The sequence below is a fragment of the Egretta garzetta genome, unplaced genomic scaffold, assembly GCF_000687185.1.
Source record: "Egretta garzetta isolate BGI_Z169 unplaced genomic scaffold, ASM68718v1 scaffold769, whole genome shotgun sequence".
NCBI classification, from domain to species: domain Eukaryota; kingdom Metazoa; phylum Chordata; class Aves; order Pelecaniformes; family Ardeidae; genus Egretta; species Egretta garzetta.
The window spans coordinates 156471-181693 of NW_009260831.1; the positions used below are offsets into that span (position 1 = coordinate 156471).

The 25223-nt window shown below is 36.8% G+C and overlaps 2 protein-coding genes across 3 annotated transcripts; one reads left to right on the forward strand and one right to left on the reverse strand.

The window, feature by feature from the left end:
- The first annotated feature begins 1861 nt into the window (after positions 1-1861).
- LCTL (lactase like) lies at positions 1862-12501 on the forward strand. The gene is made up of 13 exons (XM_035902340.1): positions 1862-1955; positions 3109-3269; positions 4622-4709; positions 4971-5080; positions 5240-5368; positions 5897-5992; positions 6683-6737; positions 6831-6992; positions 7748-8022; positions 8397-8523; positions 8991-9190; positions 9727-9790; positions 11065-12501. The coding sequence occupies exons 1-13, from the start codon at positions 1862-1864 to the stop codon at positions 11178-11180; spliced, it is 1677 nt and encodes a 558-aa protein (XP_035758233.1). The 3' UTR covers positions 11181-12501.
- Positions 12502-12578: 77 nt separating this feature from the next.
- Positions 12579-25077, reverse strand: ZWILCH (zwilch kinetochore protein). Of its 2 annotated transcripts, XM_009646937.2 has the most exons (17): positions 25026-25077; positions 23252-23347; positions 23029-23147; positions 22129-22325; positions 21039-21118; positions 20574-20729; positions 20262-20333; positions 19827-19920; positions 18888-18943; positions 17470-17572; positions 16358-16437; positions 15983-16139; positions 15011-15039; positions 14472-14608; positions 14080-14175; positions 13872-13990; positions 12579-13190 (listed from the first exon to the last, which is right to left on the reverse strand). In XM_009646937.2, the coding sequence occupies exons 2-17, from the start codon at positions 23273-23275 to the stop codon at positions 13099-13101; spliced, it is 1611 nt and encodes a 536-aa protein (XP_009645232.1). In that variant the 5' UTR covers positions 23276-23347; positions 25026-25077; the 3' UTR covers positions 12579-13098. The 2 variants fall into 2 exon arrangements, with proteins under 2 accessions (XP_009645232.1, XP_035758231.1); XM_035902338.1 differs by lacking the exon at positions 25026-25077 and having other exon boundaries at positions 23244-23330.
- Positions 25078-25223: the final 146 nt, after the last annotated feature.

Consider the following 25223-nt stretch of genomic DNA (forward strand, 5'->3'; position numbering starts at 1 on the left):
AACAAGAATACGAAGGGTAACGCTAAATTTAAACTAACTTATTGATTAGGCTGAAGAACTAGATTTGACTGTCAATGTCTAAATTAAAATCACATGCATTTCAACCTTTTACATTAAAAATAAAAATACTTATACTTAGACCCAGTGATTTTTAAAGTTGTTATAGTCTGCTCTCTTTTTTTTTTCCCCCTTGCAACCTAAATGTTTGCATTAGAAATGCAGAAGTGAAGATTCTTTTAATCCAAGGCTAAAGGCCTTTGATGTTGAAGTAGACACATTTTCCTAAACCAGCTGCGCAGTTCCTGCCTGAGTTAGGAGATGTGCAATGCTCTTTAATAAGCGCAGAAGAACGAGAGGTCTCTGAGGCCATACATTCATTATATGTTCTAAAAAGTGGTTCCTTCGGCTCCTGGGTTTAGCCAAACTTGATTTTTTCATTTTGGTGAGGAACCAACCTGTGAGTAAGCCAGGTATTCCCCAGGCTGTTTGGATCTGGTATCACAGATCGCTGGAGCCTTGACCTACAGTCCAGGGAAGTCAATGCAAATATTCCCACCAGGCTTCAGCGCAGGTCCTAAATTTTTCACACACGGGAGCCAGATGCTAGAAAACCATGGTAAAAAGCAAGTCAGAAATAAACTGTTGCTTAATTCTGTTTAGCCGGTCTCCCATTACTGACATCTCCTAGCACAGATGGTGAAGGAGCACACCTGATTCCGAAGGTGGTTTTTCCGCCCCCATTCTGTCACTTGCCCCAGGGCTGTGCAAGAGGAGCTGATGCGAAGAGCTGCCATGTAAAACGCAGTTCCCTTCCTGCATGTTGCAGAAAGGCTGCAGCAAGGCTGGTTTCATACAGGCAGGCAAGGACGTGATATTTTCAGACCTTCATTTATCTGCTTTTGGGACCCCTAAGGCTCTCAAATGCTCTGTCTCACATAAGCAGTGTACATGTCCAATCCTGTAATACCAGTTTGCTTTTCAAAGTTCCAGGTGCAATTACTTTTTATGCAATGCTCCAATACAAAATATCATTATTTTTAGTAAGATATTTGTTCTACTTTTCCTTACTTTCTAATCCCATCTTCAAATTCAACAACAGAGGCTCAGGAATGTAAAACAGATCCTTTGGGAACTGTATAAATTTGGGGAAAATAGCGCTGTTCTGAAACTTTATTTAAAGTGGTTAAAACTGGTCATCCCACCAATAGTTTAATCTGATTTAGCAGTTAAAAATATAGCACATACATAGTAACATTTTAAATTGATGCTGGAACTGGATAAAAGGGACATAATAATCAAGACAAAAGCTGCAATTATTAAAACTGAAACAATTGCAAGTATTAATTTTCCTTTTCAACTTCCACAAGGTTGTTTTCCATTACATATTTAAGTGGCAAGATGCTAGCAGCACAATCACTTTTATTTCTTGCTCCCACTCACAATCACCGTTTGCAAGGTTTTAGTTACTGACACTGGTTGGGCAGTTTGAAATCCAGAACAAAATAGCTACCGACAAAGAGCCTTTTACAACATAGTAAAGACAAGTAGCATTATGGAAAATATGCAAGGAGTAATTCTAATAGTTATAATTTTGCACTTTGTTCTTCTCTCATTTTCATCACCCTGCCAGAAGCTTAACTGCATCTTCCGCTTAGCCCAAGAACGGCTTTTAGCCTTGAATTGAAATCGTACCCATTCAGCGGAAAAAATAAGCTTTTCCTTTTTGATCACCCTAAGCCTACTTTGCAGAGCAGCGATACCTGACAATGCTTTTCTATTTTATCAGGTGGGAACTTGCAGAGAACACTTTGCAACCAGCAAATTAACAGTGATGAAGACTTATATTTTGAGAATATGGTATATGCTTGTGCCGGTAATATGGCTGAATACAGCTGAGGATTTCCAGTGGACAAAGAATAATCCAGGCTCTTTCTATTATGGCACTTTTCCAGCTGGTACTTTTGAACTACAGTTGGTTGTGGTTTTTCTAATGCTCTAGATCCACTTGTCTGTTTGCACAAGAAAGCTACCAAAAGGTTTTCCTTGTCCTTCCAAGGGAAATGGCAGAAACAACAACTCAGGCTCCTGCAGAATTCATATTTAATATCATCTTCTGCACCTTGCCCTGGAAACATAAGGATTCACATAACCCTGTGCTTCATATAGTCACTTAAAACCGTAAATTTAGAGTAAATGCTAATAAATGAATATTTCATATCCAGATCTCCCTTTCCTGTCTGATGAAGATGCACAGTGTAACAAATCACACCTGAGAACTCTTCTCCTTTTTCATAAATTATCTACAGCTGTTTACGGTTGGACTCGATGATCTTAAAGGTCTTTTCCAACCAAAGCGATTCTATGATTCTATGATTCTAATGAAGAATTATGAACTAAAAATATCCTTTGTTATGCAGCTAACTTAAGAGATGAACATGAGTGAAATAATTGCGTTGGGTTTGTTTCAAGCTGTTTAGGATTATCTAGTCCACTCTTCAGTACTGCTTTATGAAACCTTGCCCTTTCTTCAACATATATTTATACACACACATTTCATTTAGCCAGAATCAAAACTAAAAAGATACAGGCACTGGTTTGTTTTCATGCTCAAGTTTTTAAGTGGCTTATGAAATGGATTAATCATGTCCTTTTGTATAATACTAGGAAAATAACCCTGAATCTTCCTATATATTTTACATAACAACAGCTAGACTTGCAATCACTAAAAAACCATAAAAACTAGCAGGCAGAAATGATGGTGGGAACCTAATTTTTTCTTACCATAAGGTATTTTTGCCATGCTATCAATGCACTACCTCACCACTGTAAAGTAACACGGTTTAATATATGAACTAGATTCCTTTTTCAGTGCATCAGAAAAGGATCCCTTTAGTCTATACCACGTTTTCAGACAGTCCTTTTTTATGCACCGATGAAGTTTCACGTGGAAAACATTGGCCTCGCTCAGCAGGCATGCAATCATGCCCAATTCACACCAAGCTATGCAGCTGTGAAGGGGTATCAGTTACTTTCTCATATGACGATTAAGTATAAGACCAGTTTTGCAGGAAAATGTTTAAATCATAACCCACTTCTTTTTACCTCTAGGTTTTTTATGGGGTGTTGGAAGTTCTGCGTACCAGACTGAAGGGGCCTGGGACAAGGATGGGAAAGGACCAAGTATCTGGGATGCTTTTACTCATGAGAAAGGGAAAGTGTTCAGAAATGAAACAGGAGATTCAGCATGTGATGGCTACTACAAAGTTAAGGTATCGTTAAAGAGGAACTATCCCTCTAGAAACATTCTGGAGCCATTTCACCACACCGATTTCCCATTCTGAAATAACAGCAAAGATGAAATGCTTTGGTTGCTCTACAGCCACATTCAACTTAGGAAGCCAAAGGCTGATATTTTCAATTCGTTCAGTAAAATCTTATTTCCTGATAATCTCATAGAATCAGTGATACCACAATATTCCCCAAATATGTCTGGTTTTCAGGATTTTTGTGTCCACAGAAATACTCCAAATTTTGTGGGAAGTCAAAATGCTTAGTTACAACAACAAAGAACGCATTTGAGGTTTGAATAAAGTTAACATATTTTTTTGTGTTTGAGCAGCTTTAAAGGTTTTCTCTGTGTATTTAAGAACAATAAAACTATCAGATGTTTTAAAATTCAGTCTGAATGTTTTCCATTTTTTGAATGGATAACAAATAAATAATCAATGCGGCTTTACAAGCAATATGTTTCCAAGCTTAAAACTACCAAAACAATTTTAGAATCACTGTACTTGAGGACAGACAGACACACAGCAAGAGGAAATCAAATGGTTGTGAGAAGCCAGCATTACATGATTGGAATTCCAACTAAATTGATAGAACTTATATTCCACTGAGGTTTTTCCACATATATGAAATCCAAGGGAGAACCAGAGGTCTCAGCAAGAAGAGGAAAGAAACTAATTATGCCTTACTACCAAATATGCGAAAATGCAGGAGAGATTTCATTTGATCTCTCTTAAACAAGTAAAAGCCTGAAGGAGCAGCTTAATAAAAACCCAGAGGGGTTGGAACTCTGAGGCTCACTGGGCTGTTGCATCAGAAGAGACTGATGTGGTGACCACAGAACCTATTTTTAAGACAGGATTCAGGCATAAATGGTAGTATCTCAACATTTACTCACTACGAACTCCAGTATCACACAGTAAATGAAAGCCTGAGTAATCATTGTTTTGTACCTAAGCCAAAATGTTTGAGGTCAAGATTTACAGGCTCACATTATTTTTTAGAGCACACACATTACAAATTCTGACATAAATATTGTGTTGCAGAATACCTCAACTCATTTTTCCATCCTCTATTTGACGGTGAATCCATTCAGTTTCCACAGTTGTTAATGCAACACATTAAAAGACTTTTTTGCAGTCAAAAAAAATGGTGAAAAAGGAAGTACACAAGTAGAAAGAGCCATCATCTCAAAGCAAATGCAGACAAGAACTGATGGAATCCTCTTTTGTTCAACTCCATAGATTTTCTGTATTCAGTCCTATTTAACACAGACGAGTAACTGCAGAGATATGTTAACTACTTGAGATATGTTAAATGGATTTTCTTTTCACAGGATGACATTCAGTTACTGAAGGAGCTGAAAGTTAACCACTACCTGTTCTCCATCTCATGGCCTCGGATTATGCCCACTGGCATCAAAAGTAAGCGTAACAATTTCACCAAGTTCTTACCAGTATTAGCAGGCAAGTAATATTACTCCTGGAGTATACCATAGTTGTTTAACATTACCATTAAAGAGATTTCTCTTTCTTTGTCTGCAGAACGGAGTTTAACCATTACCCATCCATTACAGCACGCCCATCGCTGTAATGTAAAATTCCTTGGTTAAAGTTTTTAGATTTCTATTCTTCCAGTTATTTGAAAAACAGTCCAGGTAATTTCTTGTCTGTGCATTTCATCAGCAGAGCAATTGAATGAGAAAGGAATACAGTTCTACAACGATACAATTAATAGTCTTCTGGAAAACAATATTATTCCTATTGTGAGCCTCTACCACTGGGATCTTCCACAGGTTAGACAATACTTAAATTAGTGAAAAACCTAATATAAGTGCTTCTGATAGAAAATTTATTTCGAAGTTTGAGGACTATGGGTACTTTAGAAAAATGTTTAAAGATGCCTGCATGCTTTTAAGTGTGCTTATAAGTATTCTCCATTCTTATTTGTGAAGGTTCTCCAAGAAAAGTATGGTGGCTGGCAAAATATAAGCATGATAAATTATTTCAATGATTATGCAAATCTGTGTTTTGAGAAGTTTGGTGATCGTGTGAAACACTGGATTACTTTTAGTAATCCTTGGGTAAGTTATCAACGCTTTCCTTCCAATCACTCCCATTCCACAGTTTTGGGAACAGAACTGTGTAAGTGACACCACAGGGAAGTAGGTTAAAAATTGGAGAGGAAGAGGCAGAGACTTACGCCGTTAATCTTTGTGCCCAAAAAATCTCAGTGGTCAGATTCTGCACAAGGGCAGACTTTCAAGCCATGAAACTCCTGTGAAGTTTTGAAAAATCATCAGCTGGGAAGGAGAGGGGCAGAGAAATTAGAAAGGCAGTTGTAACTTGAATGTGTTTCATCAGGTAACAGCAAGCTGGCAAGTCAGTCCCCTAATGCTAGTCACCAACACGTCACTTCCAACGAGCCACAGCATATTATCAACCCAGCAGTGGGGCAGTAGATGGGAGCCAAGGGGAGGGGGAGAAAAAAGGGGACTGGAGAGAAGAGACTGAAACACAGATGCAGAAGAGCACAGGATCTAAGCCCATAGGATGGTAGCGAATTTGTTAACTCTGCTGTTCGAAGAGTAATTAACTCTATGTATTTGTAGGCAGTCGCTGAAAAGGGTTATGAAACAGGAGAACATGCACCAGGACTGAAGCTCGGTGGATGCGGAGCATACAAAGCAGCGCACCATATCATTAAAGTAAAACTAAAATCGTGCTTTAAATTATGTGTAAATTAAGAATTTTTAGCAGACTAAGATTTTTTTATTCTGTTCTTTAAACAGAAAAAGAGTTTATGCAATGATGTCATTTCTAACTAGCGCATCAAAATTATCACCTGACTTCCAAACCACCAATGCACGTTCAGGTGTAGCATGAAATGACACTGTTGCAACAACTTAAATTTCTCCTTATAATTTAAGTGCCTCTTTTACAGTATATTTCAAACTGACTGAATATAAAAAATATCCAGGTTACTCTAGAAACAAGAAGTAAAACTCTGACCTATCGAAATGAACTTGAATTTTGCAACTGACTTCAGTAAGGCTGGCTCTCCTAAAAATAAACTTTCACTTGCCTGAATAACTTAAGCAAGGGCATGCAAAGACTGGGGACGCTGGACAGAACACTATAGTGAATGCTGCATATTATCTGCATGGGGACCTCACAGATTTAGGTAAAGAACTTTGCATAAAAGCTTTTTAGACATTATATATGAAATTAAAGCTTCCACAATATACATAAAAATTGTGGTATCTTCAGGCACACCTTAGTGCAAAAACTGCTCTTGATCTTCACTAGCTTTCTCTACCAACTATGGCATAACAGATGAAAATGTGCATGTGCTTTTTGGTTGGGTTTTTGTTTGTTTGTTTGTTTTTAACTTACAGACTCACGCGAAGGTATGGCATTCTTACAATAACACATGGCGTAGTGAACAGCAAGGTAATAAGAATTCATTCTGTAATTATGCTTCTATTGATATTAAGGGCTTAAAGATTATGCATAAACTGCAGAATTGTCACTTTGCCTTTTAAGGTATGGTTGGAATTTCCTTAACTAGTGGCTGGGGTGAACCTGTTGATCCACACAGACAGACAGACAGAGACGCTGCCGAAAGATACATACAGTTTCATTTGGGATGGTTTGCAAATCCAATTTACAGAGGAGACTACCCAGAAATTATGAAGAATTACGTAGGTAAGCCCCAGTAACCAACTGTAACATGAAAAAATTACACCCTTACAGCATATTACAATGGAATAGCCCCTGACCAACACATAGCTTAGTCAGGTATGAGGACACTGGTGAGACGAGGCTAAGCCACAAACGGCCCACGGACACGGCTCCTGAGCAGTTTGCGGGACATACTAGAACTAAAAAGTTGAGCTGCTGTTGAGCTCAACAGTTGCACACCTGAGTGCTCCAAACTGGAGAGGAAGCAACTACCTCACTTCCCAGTTACAGTCCATTTTCAGGGGCCTAACCAAGACAGGGATTTGGCAAATATTTTTCTGGGTTTTCCACCTAGGGACATAGAACCAGCAGTTTTTCCATCAATAAAGCTTCCATTTCTACAAGGTTCCACTATCTTTTTTTTCACAGAATGAAGAAGATAAGCAATGTACCCAGCAGCAAGGCACTTCTGTTCTTGTCATGTTGTATTTCCAAGCATTCTGTTGACATTTATCATGCTTTTTGGGGAAAAAAAAAAACCAAACAAACCCAAAACCAAAAAACCACCACTTTAATTCACTGTCTTCTACATGTATTGTACCCAACTTACTTCTCCAAACCGAAAGGATGAAAGATTATTTCATCTTAAAAAAGAAATCAAACTAAATTGTGCTCTACACTAACACCGAGTTCAGGAAAAACGTATTTATTGTTTGCGAGGTAAAGAAAACAAATTTCTGTGCTCCTCGGAAGTATGTCTCCTGTAATTATTTTGATAGGTAGGAAGAGTACCCAGCAGGGCCTGGGGACATCAAGATTACCAACTTTCTCGGTGCAAGAGAAAACCTATATTAAAGGCACATCGGATTTCCTGGGAATAGGTCATTTTACTACTCGTTATGTTATACAGAAGAGCTTTCCCTTTCTACAAGCATCCAGTTACCACACTGACCGTGATTTGGCTGAACTGGTGGACCCAAAATGGCCAGCTCCAGGACCCAAATGGTTATATTCTGTGCCTTGGGGATTCAGAAGATTACTCAACTTCATTAAGGTGATTACGGAGTAAATCTTTAAAAGCAAGTGAACAAATGTCTGGTTACATGCAGAAGCTGCAGGAGCTGCACTTATATTATTTTAGATTTTTCAACCGTTTCAACCTATATATTTGGGAAGTTTCTTTGCCTAAAAAAAAAACCCAGCCCAAACCCCAAAACCATAATTTCAGTTTAGAAAACTATAGAATTCATTAATTTCAAAATAAAGACCGTAGTTAACTTAAATTCGTAGGTACACATTTTTCTTACTAAAGGTAACTGTAAGTAAATCTAGAAAATTGCTTTTAATGCATTTTACTAAGAATCTCGTTCTGTCAAAGTAAGATGATTTTGTTTATATGAACCAGCCTAAACACATCTTTGTTTGCAGACACAGTATGGGAACCCTCTCATTTATGTAACAGAGAATGGAGTTTCTGAAAAGGTACAGTGTACTCAACTGTGTGATGAGTGGCGGATAGAGTATCTGAAAGGATATATTAATGAAATACTGAAAGGTAACTTTAAAAACATCTTTTTAGTGCATGAGCTTTTTGAGTGTTTTTTCACCTTCTGATTATTTTTTACTCCTGTAATTTACATTGTAGAGAAATAAATACTCACAGATCAAAATGGACAGCAAACTAGACTAATAAATTTTCACAAAAATGACAACCAAACTAGCCAAATGTACTGATGCTAATACAATAACCTACATGAGATTTAATACTGTAATAGATCATCAGTTTCCACTTTTAGAAAGAAGAAATTACACCTAATTACCATTCTTGTAGAGCTTTAGTATCTCTAAGCTAAAGATAACATTTGCAAAGAATTTAAATCACTTTATACTTTGCCACTTTTCTGTCCTCCTCCCCACTCCGCATTTCTTTCTGGTATAAAACAAAACACCAACAGAACCATATTTTAAGGACAACAAATCCAGGCAACAAGTTTAACAGAATAACTTGTATTCTGTTTACAGCTCTAAACGATGGTGTTAATGTCAAAGGTTATACTGCCTGGTCACTGCTGGATAAATTTGAATGGAACAAAGGCTTCTCGGAAAGATTTGGATTTTATCACACTGATTTTAAAAACAAGAACAAACCACGATACCCGAAGGCATCCGTTGACTATTATAAAAAGATTATCCATGCAAATGGATTCCCACATCCAAGAGAGGTGATGTCAATTGCTAATTTCATTCTTTTTTCTTTTCCTTTTTTCTTCAACATATGGGCAAATACCACACTGAATTTCATGAAACAACTTGCATGAATACAGTACATGAAATGTGACGTTTTCGTTCTGTAAATGAGGGTTGTGTTAAATACACAAGCCTCCAGAGAAAGTGGAAACGACCTCAATTTCAGCTTCTAAAGCATTTCACAAACTCCAGTTGAACTTACTGATGTGAACAAAAATTCTAAATCATAAGTTACCAGTGCTCTTTCAGATTTCTAGGCATAAAATTACACATTCATACTACCTTATTGGAAAATAATATAGAATATATTATGTGCTTTTTAAAATTTTATTAAACAATTAACTAGAAGAAATATGTTGCAATAAAAATCACAAAGATCCAAAGAAACTTTCAGAAAGTCATATGTTGACAGAATAAAATAGTTGCATGTCAGTTGTAGTGGATAAATGTTCAAGGACAAAGAAGCTGCATATTACAGTCTAATAGAACCGCTGCATGTCAACCTTCTCAGGTGGAAAATTGGTATCAGAAGGCCATGGACACTTGCTCTGCCACACACCAACTCCTTGCTACAGGTAATTATGCATCTTGTTTTATAAAAGCATATTATGTAACTTTCAGAGTTTAATTTTTGCTGTGAATACTACTATTAGCAGGTCCTAAAAGGAATTTTCTCCCTGAAAGCACAACAGCTTTCAAATACAACAAGCTGCTAAAGAAAAACGTCTTTATTTTCTCTCTCCAACTAAAAACACCGTAGCTAAATGGATCAACTTTGGACATTAATGGAATACACAAACTACAAGAGTTACTACTTAAAATTAAGGCTAGGGATGACAGTATTATCCTTAAAATAATAAAAGTGCTAAATGCTCTTTCAAACATAAAACAAAACCAGAGAAATCAAGACAACCGTGCAGACAGAAAATCTCTGAAATGTTTGAAAACTATTTAAAAAATGGGCTAAGTACTAGCCTAAGGTAGTGTTAAGCCACATTTCTGCTCTTTCATACTCCTGGTAACAAAGCTAACAACAGCATAAGCTACAGCATCTGCTCAAGAATACATAAAAAGACTTTGCCTGCTATTTCCACGGTGCCAGGGTAATCCATCTCACTTAAGACCTTCCCAATGTAACTCAGGACCTTTCATAATTCCTGAACTATGAGAATAGTCTTCCAGAGTGGATTTCTGAAACTTTTAAGAAAGATGAAGTAAGTATTATAAAGTCTAATAAGAAAGGATAAGAGAAATTCTACATGGTAGAAAATGTCAAAGCAGTCATCCTAAGTTTACCCTATTTAGAACGTATCACTCAGCAGTTGAGGCTATGTGAATTAACTGGGTTTACTGAATTCTTTAAGGCTTATCTCCAGAGCAAAATTCTACAAAATAAAACCCACTTCATTTTTCAAAGAGCTGCAAAACAATCATAAAAAGAGTAAAGCCCTTCCCAAGGATTCCTCTTCGACAATTTTCTTTTCTACACCTCCCTTGAGGGGGAGAGGTGCAAATGAAAATCAAAGGAACAGTAGAATGCTGCTAACATAGCGAAGCTAATTCATAGGCAGCACAATTTTTGCAGCCCTTTGAGCACTGAAATAACTTCAAAAATTTACCTTAGGGGAAAAAAAAAAAAAAAAAAAGAGGGAAAACTGTCATGGATATACTCCAGCTCTTGCAGACTTAGAAAAATTTTGTTTGTTTGTTGTTTGCTGTTTATGCCAATGTCAACATTTAACAAAATAATTTTAGCCATAAAACATTAATCTATGTTAATCCTAAATTAACAATTAGTACGCTCCAGAAGATTAAATTTCTTACATATTACTCATTTCTCAAATTTTAGATTCCCTGATTACTCACATGGAAACAGTGACAGAGATTGTTCTTCCTTCAGTTTTCACACTCTGCATACTCATCAGTATTGTCCTACTAATATTCTACCTTCGAAATCACAGATAAAATTGCATGCTTACACACATCTTCATTTTGCATAATAAAATGCAACTGGTTTATATTGGTTAAAGTTTACCACCAATGCCGCTTTTCATATCAGTGTAAAGATAAAGAAATATACCTATGCACCTAGCGCTTCTACAGTTTCTTCTATTCAATTTCCAAAACATTTTTTTTAATCAAAACCCAAAGTATATTTTCTTTCTGCATTACTTTCTACTAATTTTAAGTAGCAGATTTTATATTTCTTATTATTTTGGAATCTACTATACATTTTGTTCACAACAAAAAAGTTAGCTAAGATTAAAGTGATTCAAATCTTGCCAGTACAAATTTCAAGTGATTAAAAGCTATTTGCAAATTCTGATTTCAGTCTGTTCATCAACAGACTTCTAATTAGCATGGAACTGCTATTTGAAGAGAGACAGACACATTATTTTAAAATGGAAAAGGATTTAACTATTCCAAGAGCAGTGCTTAAACATTAACTTATTTTTCATGTTGAAAAATTAGGATAATATATGCCATACTATTCAGGTGTGGAGAAGAATTATTTGAAGTGATTAATCAAAGACGACAACTGCTGAGTCAGATTTAAACCAAGGACTCTGTAGTATTGTTTACAGGGAACTAAGTTTACCTCATATGACTTTATAAAACATTACACACAGAAATGTGCATTTTAAGTAATCCAAGCACTTCCAGAATGTAATATTCCCCCTCAAATTGTCTTCTTAAGTACATGATTATAAAATATTTGCTCCAGAATATGGCCACCTGGCTATATTTGTTTTTCTGTTGTGCTTGAGATTATTCCTCTAAAGCAAAGCAACAAACGAGTTTTCTCTTTAGCTTGCTCTACAGTTGCAACACTGCCTGTGCATACACTGACTGCAGAGTAGCAGTACATAAATCCAAAGCACAGCCTTGTTCTTAGCTCCTCTTCAGAGGCTTTAACTATTAAACTGAGAGTTACTAAGCTGTAACATTAGGAAAGGGATAAGAAATAAGATTTACTGAGGAGAAACCAGAAATGGTAGAAATTTAGAGTTTTTAAAAAGCATGAATATTGGGATTTTCCTTATTCTTATTTATCAATAGTTAATAGTTTCTTTTATGCACAACATTTCTGTCTCAATGCAAAACATTTCTGTCTCAAATTAGTTTACCAGCATATACTACACTATGCAATTTTTTTAAAGTTGCACTACCAAAAGGTTACATACGCTATCTAATCAACATAAGAACATATGCAACTGTGAGGAATTAATGCCAACATATTAAATTATTATGGCCAGCCAATTATACTGAACATTTTTTCAGAAAATTATGCAAAAGTATACAAGACAACACTTAAAATAATTCACTTTGCATTGAGGGGAAAAAAAAAGAATTTGAAGAGGAGAGAGAAGTATATCAAAGAATACTCAAAATATAAATACAGGGACAAAGAAAATCAAACTGGCAGAAGTTCACAATGCCCTGGACGAACAGCTTTCCAAATATATCTGGATGATGAAACGTCACTCGACACCAGGAGAACATGACAATATTGCTTCTTTTGTTGGGTTAAGAATTCACGCTTTGAACAGTGTCTGATTGCATTCTTAATAAATAAAATTCAAAACCCCAAAGTGCAGAACTTTATTGAATGTTTGCAAATATACGAACAAAACTATTTTCTATATTTTCAAAATAATTATACTGTACACTTATAATTGCACATTTATAAACAGACTAGATGCGGACAGACGAATTATGGCTGTGTATGTCACCCTTCAAGTATATTAAAGCAAGTAACTCAGTAAGATGTACTGCTCTTCAAAGCACAGAGTGTTTCTAAATACACTGTTGGGACACAGATAATACTGAACTTTCCTCTTTACTGTACCTTTCCAGTGCCTGCCTGTAGAGTAACATGCATTTATGTGAAATGCACCTGACTGCACTTAGCCATTGTAATAAAGTACATTCTTTCTTCACCGCTTCCATTAACTGTGGAATCGGAAAAGAGACCTGCATAGACACAAAAAAAGAAGTGATTAGACACTATTCTTATAAATTGTAGAGATTAGTTCCTGTAGCAGCTTCAAGAACTGGATTCAAAACTTCCGTTTTACTGAAAGGAGCACTTTATGACAAAACCTGAGAATGACAGGAAAGCTTTGCCAAAGCATTACCCAATATCAAACCTCACCCCAAAAAGGCAAATTATTTCTATACCAGTCTATATGCCTAATTCTTCCCCATTCTCATGCTTTTTCACTTGTTCTACACCTGATTGCAGCCAGGCAGGTCTTCCTTCCTTAGTACCTGCTTGCTTCTCGGGCTGGAGGCCAGCCTTCAGTAAAAGATAAATTTCTCTTCAAACCCATTCTCAGATATACTGGCAAAGATTTTAGAAATAAAATATAAATACTGTGTAGAGTATTTAACAATCATACCACATTTGGAACTATTCTGTCATTTTAACTCTAAAAACATAATTCAGCAAATGTGAGAGGGCAGAAAGTCACCACTTTCTGAAAATCTTTTATATTCTATAAATACCATCTCACCCTTTTATTAAAAGACAAAACAGTTTTGCTTTTGCTGAAGATGTAAGTAAGAAAAAGTTCAGATCCACTGAATCCAGTATAAAAACTGAATTTGAAATGTGTACTTTCATTATTTCACGTCACCACAAGCACTCTTTACCTGTATTGTTTGATGTCATATGTTCAACTGGAGGATTGGTACTAACTTGCCACGTTGTTTTAACCTCCTTTTGTCCATGCCCACTGCTTACATCCACTTTCCATATTTCTGGGTGAGCACTGATAGAATAATCATGAAATGTCAAAACTCAGTCAGGTGTTCAGTCACATCTGAATTTGAATGCTGCGAAGAGTAAAGTTTCTCTTACTTTTGATAGAACTTCTTGACAAGTGCTGGTCTGATTGGCAGTTGAAACGCATGCTTCTCATTTAGAGGGTTTTCCTTATAATACTTCATGCAAATTCTACAATAAGAATCAGCTAGTTACTATCTTTCTTTGGAGAAATGCTTGTGCAACACTGCATAAACCTCGTGCAAAAATAACTATACTCTCAGATTTTATGGTTTCATTTGTTTTTCAATTTTAGTCACAGAGCAAAATTTAACAGGAAGATCCAACTGCTACTTCTGCAGTCTCAAAATCCTCAACGTTAAGGAGAGTTGCTTTTTTTTTTTTGAAGAGGGTTTCATTACAACTGTCAAAGACAATCTATTTGTTATTGTTATTTAAAGAGGAGGAAGTAAAGATGAAATAATTACTGTGTCAAAGGGAAGAGGTTCTCATGTTTAAACTGAAGTAAGACTGCACAGCTGACCATTATTTCCAGCATGTGGTGAAGCTTTTGAACACGATGAACTTGCTCTTGTAGATCTACTGATGTGGAAATGAAGTAATCCTGCAACAGCAAACCGCTTCTGCTCTTAACTGGACACTCAATTTCTACAGACACACAAGACATCCTCAGTATACTAAAATAATTTTCCTGCTTCTTTTGAGAAGCCAAAATTATTAAGAATGGCTCAGCAGAGTCAGAACAAAGTTCCATGCTATCAAAATATGAACAAAGGTTCACTGTCCTGCCTGACAATGACCCGTATCAGGTACCTAGGGAATAACATATAAGGAAACAACATGATGACATTTCTGCAGTATATTGTCCCATCCTTACGATTTGCGATTCACTTTCTCAGCTTAGAGGAATTATATCATTTGCATCCCACCATCAATCAAGTGTGCTCTACTTTATACTGCTTTCAGAGTTAAAAAAATAACAAACAAAAAAACATAAGCATCTCACCAAGTAGGTTAACGTTGCAAGTTCCTGGCCTGTAAATTGAACAAGGGGGCGGAAAAAAAAAAAATAATTAAAATTTACTAGAAAGTGTCAGATGAAAGAAGCAACATTCAGGTAATCAAACAGGGAATTCTACCATAGAAAAGTGCAAAGATGCTAGGACTGCAATGTTATTTATTGACACAATTAATCATTCAAACCAAGAAAAACCCTGTAAAGTGGCATGGTAGAGGCATTATCTTATTTACCACCAAGGCTGCACAATGAAGAAACCTACTACATACTTTGAGACAACCAACCTCCTTGGGACAGATAGGTCTACAAATAGTGAAAATAAAACAGTAAATAAAACAAAGAATAAAAACAAGATGACAAAGCAAAAAGAAATCAAGAAATGAAGAGATTCAGAAAAAAACCCCGAAGTTATAGTACTGAAAATGAAGCTACAATGTTTTCAAGAAAAAGTAGTACTTTACAAAAATCTTTCCACTTTTGTTTCCACTATAATATATATACACGAGTAATCAAAAATATCTTTCTAAACACTACTGACTGTACAAACACAGCCATTATGTATAAATACCCTTGCCTGGTTTCCTTTTACCCCATATAGACCATAAAGGAAAGGACAGAAAGAGCATGACAGTCTTATTTTTTCACCTACAGCAAACACATAAGAAAACAAAACAGTCCACAATTATAAAAATCAGGGTTTTTTTTACTGGAAGTTCAACCTAAAGGTTTTTTCACATTGAAAAAGAAGCACACTGCTATGCAAGCAATAGTTATTTTGAATGAAATTCATTCTTAAAATTTTGAAATCATATAAAAATGAAAAGTACAGTTACTAAGGAGGCTGGAAACAGCACTTCAGCAGATGGGAGCAGAAGTGAGATTGAGGTCATCAAAAAGGTCATTATTTCGTGCACGGACTAGTTTTGATCTTGAATTTCTAATCATGGTAATCAGGCTTACCTATGAAAAAACTGACATAATCCTTCTTCATCTTATCCAAACCAATCTCCAAGAGCATTTGAATTGGAGCAATGCCACTGAGGGAAACGACCTCTATCTTTCCATGATAAGACTGTTGAATCAATTTACTTAGCAAACTGCTACTCCCTTGATGTATCTAAAAATTAGAAAAGTTTCCTCGTGACATAACTGCATACAAAACATCATAAACATTGTTTAGAAGTACAATACCACGGAAACAGAGGTGAACTGTGACATCTGGAAATTATTTAAAAATAATACAACATAGAAATGAGGAGCAGGTAAGTGACAAGAACTCTATTCTAATTCAAACAACTCAAAATTTAAAATGTATTGTGAAATACAAATACATACCCATGGCTGTATCTCACCACGTTCCAAGGATTTTATGATCAGTGTGAAACACTCTACCAACTCCTGATAGGAACTGACACCTTAAGAAAAAAAGATGCAATATTTTATTTCTCAGACCAGGCTCACTCTCTAGCTGTTAAGTCAGTAACATTAGGCCAACGCTTACTTGCAGGAACAAAACCCTTCACTTAAAGACTGATAGCTGAAATGACAGATTGCACTGCTTTTCCCGTAATTTGTCATCTCATGACTTTAAAAAGGGTTACTCTAAAGAAACAACGATCAAGAGAGACCACTGAACTGCACGTGACTGTTAGAGAACACCAGAAGCAGGTTGTCACACGACACATTTTGGCTACATTCTGTCTAGATGCATTGCAGCTCAACACATTTTATAAATTTAACTGAACAGCATCTATCTAGAATATGAACTATTAGTGTCTATTAATCCACCTAACTGCTTCCTGAGCAAGACACAAGCCTCCATGCATTGTGTGGGTGACGCTGCCCTTGAGCAGACCACACTGCAGTCATCACAGTACATTTTAGCTCTCTAGTTCTGATTCAAACAACAGTGGTTGCACTGACAGGAATGAAAGGGATTTAGAAGTTGGATACTCCATCCCTCAAACAGAAAGGAGTTGTTATAATCTCTGGAACACCTTAACAAGTTCATTAGTAATCTGAAAAAATAGTAATAAATTAATAAAACTGCATTTTACTGAAGAGCTGTGAATGGCATTACAAGAATGATACAGTTTGTTGCACCGTGTCAACTTAAAAATTGTCCTTCAGATGTAGAAAGACAAAAATTTTATAGATAAAGTTTTCAGTTTTAGAGCAGTGAGTACTACTGATTGTTTAGTACCTTTAACAATCAAATAAAATGAAATACAGTATGTCCTGCTAGATGTTGGTCTATCTTCACATGTTGTAAGAAAGTATATCATCTTACATACCTAAAATTAGCTCTTTTTCAAAAAGGCTGATCAGTCCTGAAAACTCAGAGAAATTTATATTCATTTCACTAAGACAGACAGACAGTATAGTAGATATGGAGAACAGAAGAACTAGAGGAAAACAGATGGGGTAAAATACCACAATACACTTACTTCTCATTTTGCACCACAGTTGTTCAGCAAAATCCAGGTCTCCTCGCTCACTGAAGATTGATTTTATTGAACTGTCCACTGCAGCAGTGTCGCATTTGATTTTCTGAAAGAGTTTGTCTTAGGTAAAAAAAGTATGCCTAAGATTCAAAAAACTCATGAATTCAAATTCTCTCCAGAGATCACAATTGGGTGCATCACTAATTTGTCCCCTTTTCTAGGGAAACTATCACACAGAAACTACTACTGCATAGTAATTTGGAAGCATATATTTATTATAAAAAGGGACCACTTCTTTTCAGAATTATCACACTGGATAATGGCTAGCTTTGGACCAGGAAGCGAAGCCTATTATCAGAAAGACTTTTGATCATAGCCAAGTAAAGCTCAGTCTAGTAAGAACCAGCTGCTTAGCCCAAGATGGTCCTTTTGGCCTCACGACGGCACCATGCACGGAGCATTGGTAAATAGCAAGAATACAGTCCAGCAAGCACTACCTCAGAATACAACCCATGCTACACTGACTTCATAGATAATTAAATACCTGTATGCATACCCAGCAGTGCCCTGGGAGGCCAAAATGAATACATATGTGTATTCTCCGAACAATTTCCCTATTCTCCTGATCCTGAATATTTCTGGTTTAGCTGATACAGAAATCGTTGCATTTTTAGCTCATGAACAAAATGCAACTTCCCTCTCAATAGGAAAAAGACCCAAATCTTTCCATGTAGACTGAAAGGGGAAAAAAATCCCAATATAAGTGAAGACATTTTTATAATTTGAATTTGTCCATTTCTTTAGAACATCATAAATGTCTAGATAAATAGGACGGATGTCCAACTGATACCATTAGCCCCAAATCATTAAATTAGGCAAGAAAAGCAAATTAGCGATAGAATGCAATGGCACAAAGGTCAGAGATACTGAAAAAAACTAGGACACCACGAGACTGATAGCTTTAGGAGTGGTTAACAGTGGTTAAGACATGGGAGTGCGATTGCAGTCGATAGAATACAGTTCAATTTGCAAGCTTTTGGTAGTGAAAAAGGGAAAGAAACAAATCAAAACAGCTTCACACCACTAAGTTACATAAAAAAAAAAAATGTATAATGGACACTGGTAGACCATTTAGAATTAAAAAAAAAAAAAAAAGAAAAAGAGGGAGGTTTTCTAAAGGTAAAAATTACAGTGGATTTTCCATGATAGGATAGCTACGGAATTCCTAACTTTGCCTGTAGTGCTTTCTTCTATTATTTTTACACAGCAGAAACAGAAAGAGATCTATCTTCCTTTACATCTTTATGTCTATGTATTTACATAAATACATAAACAATACACAAGACATAGTCAAAATTTAACATAACTACAGTTACGCGAGAGACAAGATGACAAGGCAATTGGTAGGAAATTGCATATACCTCTGTTTCATTACTGTTTCCAGATATATAATATCCATCCAGTTTCTTCTTTAAATCTAGTAGAAGAGAAAAATAAATTTCACCACTATGAAAAAAAAAAGTACATAAATCACCAAACCAATTGTATAAATCCCTGGGCACAGCATAGTTAAATACACTGACTGGACAGCCAATAGGCAAAATTTATCCATTTAAACATTGGTTTTACTGGGTAAGTGTATAGTCTGAAAATATCATTTCTTAATATTTTTATTATAAGCTATACATTTTCCGCAAACACTGTTACTACATTCTCTTATCTAAGCATTAACAAGTTAAGATTCAGTGATAAAACAGTAAGGGGTAGCAGGTAATCTAATAAGTGTCTCTGGTTTTCTTCCACATGTATTCGGCAGAGAGAATTTTTGTCTGTTTCTCCAAGTTTTATCTGCAGACTAAAAAAAATTACAATTGCATTTGAAAATCTCTTGGTGCATTCCTACATCCAAGTCTCTTTTTAGATTTGTTTTCTAGTATCTTAAACTTCTGGCAAGACACATATTGTTCACAACAGTTTTCAGAAGGAATCAATAATCTTGTGTGCTTCGTTTTAAGATGTCATCAAAGTATTGCTTTCCACCACCAAAAGGACACTCAGCAGGTTTAGAAGTTCCTGCACACATCAGATAACTTGAAAGATGCATCCAGAACTCTGTCAATTGCTTTTTAAACATTATTGTGTCATTTTATAAAGAAACAATTAGTACTTTTATACAAGATATTATGAGAAAGAAAAATGACAGAGAGGTATGACTAACCTATTTAACTACTCTGTGCAGATGGTTATAGCACAGAAATTAACATCTCTAATTCTAATACTTTAAAAATTGTATGTGGCATTTCCTTTTATTTCTGCGAAATGCGACATCCCCCTCTCCCCATGGAAGAAGCGGCAATTACCAGTCAGAAATTCCTGGACCAGTTCAACAGCTGATTCAGACTCTAAGGGCTCAGGCCACTGAGTTACACCTGTCTTCAAACCTTTGGCCAAATCCTAAAAGCATCATCAAAACCAAAACAACACAAATCAGTTCTTGTTTGATGTTCTGCATGTGTCACACTTAAAACTGTAGTTAAATTCTCCCAGAATCACACATCTCTCTCTCTACAGCTAACCATGAATTTAGAAACATCTTGAATTCCCTGGCTTTCATGTTCATGATTTGGCCTCTTGGTATTCAAGATTTCCAAAACTGAACTCAAGAGTTTATTCTAAACTAAAAGCTTCAAGTTATCTTGGAAACACCTGATGAAGTTTTAAATAAGGTAAATTATTAATACATAAAATCACCATTCCATGTATATCTGAAATTGGAATTTCTCACTCATACTTACAAGGAGAAACTGCAGCTCTCTATACAGCTGATACACAGGACTTCTGGGGTCCCCAGACTCCAGTGTAATATTCTGAAAGTTCCAGAAACTTGTGTCAGTTTCAAACTTGAGAAAACAAGTGTCCTAAAATTTTCATCAGTGAAATGCATATCAGCATAATTTATAATTTAATTATGAATACATTGTGTTGCTTATATAAAGAAAAATAAACAGAAATGTCAAGAGACATTGTTATTTTCTCTCCTTTACACTACCCATGATGTAAGCTGTGGGAAGAGTTTGGGTTTGTTTGCTTTTTCCTTTTTGACTTACCAGCATGGCAGCTGAAGTTAGGGAGGGTGTCTCCAGAATCTTATCTACATTATTCCACGTAATATCAACATATATATTGCTTTCAGATTCTACAATTGTGTCCTCTATTGCAGTAGCTCTAATGAACTCATACTGAGCAAATCCTTTTGTCATCACCTAGAATGAACAGATTTAAAAAAAAGAAACCTAACCAAAAAACAAAACCACCACAACACTGATGGTTTTGTACCCATGCAAAACATTTTTAAAAGCATTTCACACACACACAAATAGGTCTAATATCAGACAAATGCATTACAACATAGGGAGCTCAAACGTTACTTCAGAAGAGACTATTGTACTACAGCATCATACTAAGATGAGATTCTAAATAGAATCTATAAAGCTTCCCAAAACCAGTATCATAAACCCAAACCCAGAGTTTTTAAACTGAGGTGGGAGGCACGGCAGATCATAAAAACCTACAATAGATGAATGATGTTTCATTTTATGTGCCATTTTGAGCTCTTCCAGGTTTGCAAAACAGGTTTTATCAGCTGTAGGACCTAGGAAAGGAAAAAAAAAAAGAATCAAACAAACAGCTGACACAATTCAAATTTAGCACTTAAAATTAATTCTCAAACGCTCCATTTGGTCAAGTACAACTCGTGTTGTCCTTCAGAAAGCAGGCATTCTTTCATTTGCCCTATTGATAGTAAGAGCTGGTGTTAACAGATTAATGTTTGGTAAGAGTCAGTACTTGTATAAGAAGTTGAATAGCAGCAATTTCAGTTTGCAAAGTTACTGCCCCAGAGTGAAGGTCGGCCTGCACAGCTACTGTTACATTAAGTACATTAAAAAGTTATTTCCCCCTGTCGTGGTTTAACCCCAGCCAGCAACTAAGCACCGCACAGCCGCTCGCTCACTCCCCTCCCAGGTGGGATGGGGAGAGAATCAGAAGAGTAAAAGTGAGAAAACCCATGGATTGAGACAAGAACAGTTTAATAATGGAAATAAAGTAAAATAGAAGTAGTAGTAATAATTCTATAATACTATTAATAATAATATATAAAGCAAGTGATGCACCATGCAATTGCCCACCAACCACTGACTGATGCCCAGCCTGTCCCTGAGCAGTGATCGCCACCCCCTGGCCAACTCCCCCCAGTTTATATACCGGGTATGACATCATATGGTATGGAACACCCCTTGGGCCAGTTGGGGTCAGCTGCCCTGGTTGTGCCCCCTCCCAGCTTCTTGTGCCCCAGCAGGCAGGGAAGCTGAACCATCAGTGTGTTATCAACATTCTTCTCATGCTAAATCCAAACCACAGCACTATGCCAGCTACTAGGAAGAAAATTAACTCTGCCCCAGCCGAAACCAGGACACCCCTACACAGCATGGGTTAAAAACATCTTATCTTTCTCTTCCCCACCCCTCCCATTTTTTAAAACAAGGAATATAGAGCAGTACCAAGCCAACATCACACAAAGGACAAAGATAGCATCACTACCTCAGTATTCCCACATTTTCAAACCTTCCTCATTTGATTTTATGTGCAACATTATAACCTTACCATCGCATGTAACCATATAAAAATTGATTCCTGCGATTTTGTTTCCAGCTCTGAGGGGCTCAGCTCCAAGCCAACAAGTATGTTCAGGATCAGAACCATCACACCTTATCCAGAGGGGAGGAAGCACAACCAGTTCACTTATCTTCAAGTGGGTCATGTTCGGATTTTGTACCATTGTATACAAGGAAATCAACTGCCTAGAGAGATGAACAGGAAACAAAAAAAATAAGATGCCAGCAAGTATAGCTAAATCTATCCCTTACATAAAATGTAACTCCTATCTACCATCCTTCGTTAGCAGACATCAAATCATTTTACAGAGAGAACGTAGTATTACAATCCTCTTTTTACAGGCAGAGCCACTGAAGTCACAAAGGAGGAAGTAAGATATGATAAATGAGGATATATTTGATATAATGTTTTAGTTTAGACTAAAGATTCTGAAATCATAATTGAATTTTACATTTTAAGTGTGTTAGAAGAATAAGTTAGTTAAGCAAACTAGTCACCATGTTTTGGTACCATGTCTTGGTATTTCAATAACAGCCAAAAATAGCAGGTGTTTTTAATGTTGGGTTGGTTTTTTTTTTTAACAGAAGCCAAAAACAAGCATTGAAGTCTTAGTAAGCTTTCTTTGCTCACCTACACCCAGACAGTCCCATTAACCTAATGGGACAGCTCACAAGTGCTTTTCCAGTACCTTGACTTTAGCTACTTTGTTAGGAATACTTTTAGCCAGGGGACCATTTTGCAGGACGAAAACCAGTCACATCTCACTAAACTAATGAGTAATTTAATTTGGGGGGATTGAAAATAATACAGGTTCTGAATATTAGGAAGAGAGATGAAAGTTGCAAAAGAAAATTACATGAAAAGGGGAGGCAGACCTTTGACACTTACTTTGCTCTTCTGACAGAAAGCGCCACTGGTGCAGAACTCTCCTTTGGTAAAAGCTCAGAGGCATAAATAGCATCATCTGGTTTTGATTCTTCCATTGAATCACTTTCTTCATTGTGTTGCTTTAAGAGAAATGCACAGGTAAGGCAAAAAATGTGAAAATATTTGATGGGCATTCAAGTCTAGATGACATTTAAAAAAATTAACAAGCAATATACATACTTACTGCTTTCTGTAAAATATATATCATATTGTTTCCATTCCAAAATCTTTCAATGGGACTTTTGCAACTGCTGCCAATCAAACAGATCTCTACATCAGTCTGAAAAAAAAAAAAAAAAATTAAAACTTTTCAATACAATACATATAAATGCTGCATTTCAGCATTTTTTTATACCAGAAACTGCAAAATTAACTAATTCCACAAACAGTTTTCCAACCCTATTGCAGACATTCGTGAATCTAAGGCTTTCTTACTTCAGGAGAACTCAGTTACTGCACGCCATAGGTGGAATCAAATCAACTGTGTAAATGCAACAACTCTCAACTCACCAGCATGGAAAATTTAATCTCTAACAGGTTGATTCTATGAGGAACTGAAGTTTGGTTAGATGAACAACACTTCAGATAATCTGAGAACTGAGGGATCATTGTTGTCAAGTAGCGACTGCAGTCACTAGATACCCTTGAGATGGAGAATGCTCATTTAAAGTAACATTAAATATCAATTTACTTCTCTGAATGTCTCATGAGAGCCCTAAATGCTGTTTGGAGACATTAAAGAACTCAAGCCTGTTCTCAAGAATGAAGGAATATCAATCTTTACTTAGGCTTTTGCACACACACGGAGAAGCATTGCTTGGTTCTTCACACCTAGTCAGTTTTCCACATGGACGTATCTTTAAATAACCACCTGATTTTATTTCCAAACGATTATCAAACTTGTATAAATCCCAAGATCCATACAAATAAATAGCATTAGGAGTACTGTGTCCAGCTCCCCGGCTCAAGAAAGATGAGGAACTCCTAGAAAGAATCCAGAGAAGAGCAACTAGGATGATAAAGGGACTGGAGCATCTCCCCTGTGAGGAAAGGCTGAGGGAGCTGGGCTTGTTCAGCCTGAAGAAGAGAAGGCTGAGAGGGGACCTCATCAATACATACAAATATCTTAAGGGTGGAAGTCACAAGGACGGAGCCAGACTCTTTGCAGTGGTGCTCAGCAACAGGACAAGGGGCAATGGGTACAAACTGAGACATAAGAGGTTTCAGTTGAATATGAGGAAAAACTTCTTTACTTTGAGGGGGACAGAGCACTGGAACAGGCTGCCCAGGGGGGGTGTGGAGTCTCCTTCTCTGGAGATACTCAAAGCCCGCGTGGATGAAGTCCTGTGTAGGAGGACCTGCTTTAGCAGGTGGGTTGGACTAGATGATCTCCCGAGGTCCCTTCCAACCCTTGCCATTCTGTGATCTTCCAGCCATCCCTATGTTCCAAAAGCCATTAGAAGCAATCACCATTTTCACACATATATCCCATTCCCTATAAAAGCGCTTAGATTAAAAGCGTGCCATCAGAAGGCACAGGTTTGAAGGTCTGGATTACCTGCACGAAAACGCTCCCTTGGGGCAGCTGCTGCAGCAGCTCTGTCCTGCCCTTCCAGCACCCACCTTCTGTGCTTCCCATGGCCTCCACCCCATAACGCTCTCACCTGTGCTCAATCCCTACAATCATTCCAACCACCTTAACTGTTAGCAGGTGCAAAAAATCAGGGGGAACATAAGAATGAGCGGGGAGGTGAAGGCTGGTGATGGCCCTGGGAAGGCGGCACTCTGCGCATCCTTCTCCGCCCTGAGGTAGAGGCAGATCTAAAAAGGTATCGCTGAGGTAAATTTTCCTTTTTCCGTGATATCCCCGCACGTATCTCCGCTGTTGATCAGCGGCTGCGTGTTTTAAACCTCCAGACCCAGGTTACACGGCTGTATATTCACATATATGTATTTACCTCAAAGAGATACGGATGTTCAGGGATACTTTCCCTTCCTTCTTCATATATTCTGAAAGAAAAAGAAAGCATTAACCTACATACAGGTTTTTTTTCCCTTGCATTCCTCATTAAACAGCAAGTTTAACTGCATAAACTAAACCAACACGGGTTTACAATCGGAGCCTCAGCAGCCTCCCCACACACCGGGGTCCCGCC

Coding starts and splice junctions, on each gene's coding strand:
- ZWILCH (XM_009646937.2), bottom strand. CDS start 23,275: ATGATATATATTTTACAGAAAGCA. Junction 22,326..23,028: donor CTTTCTGTCAGAAGAGCAAA/GTAAGTGTCAAA, acceptor TCATCTCTCTAG/GCAGTTGATTTCCTTGTATA. Junction 13,191..13,871: donor TATGACATCAAACAATACAG/GTAAAGAGTGCT, acceptor GTGTCTATGCAG/GTCTCTTTTCCGATTCCACA.
- LCTL (XM_035902340.1), top strand. CDS start 1,862: ATGCTTGTGCCGGTAATATGGCTGAATACAGCTGAGGATTTCCAGTGG. Junction 5,081..5,239: donor ACCACTGGGATCTTCCACAG/GTTAGACAATAC, acceptor TTATTTGTGAAG/GTTCTCCAAGAAAAGTATGG. Junction 9,191..9,726: donor GATTCCCACATCCAAGAGAG/GTGATGTCAATT, acceptor CAACCTTCTCAG/GTGGAAAATTGGTATCAGAA.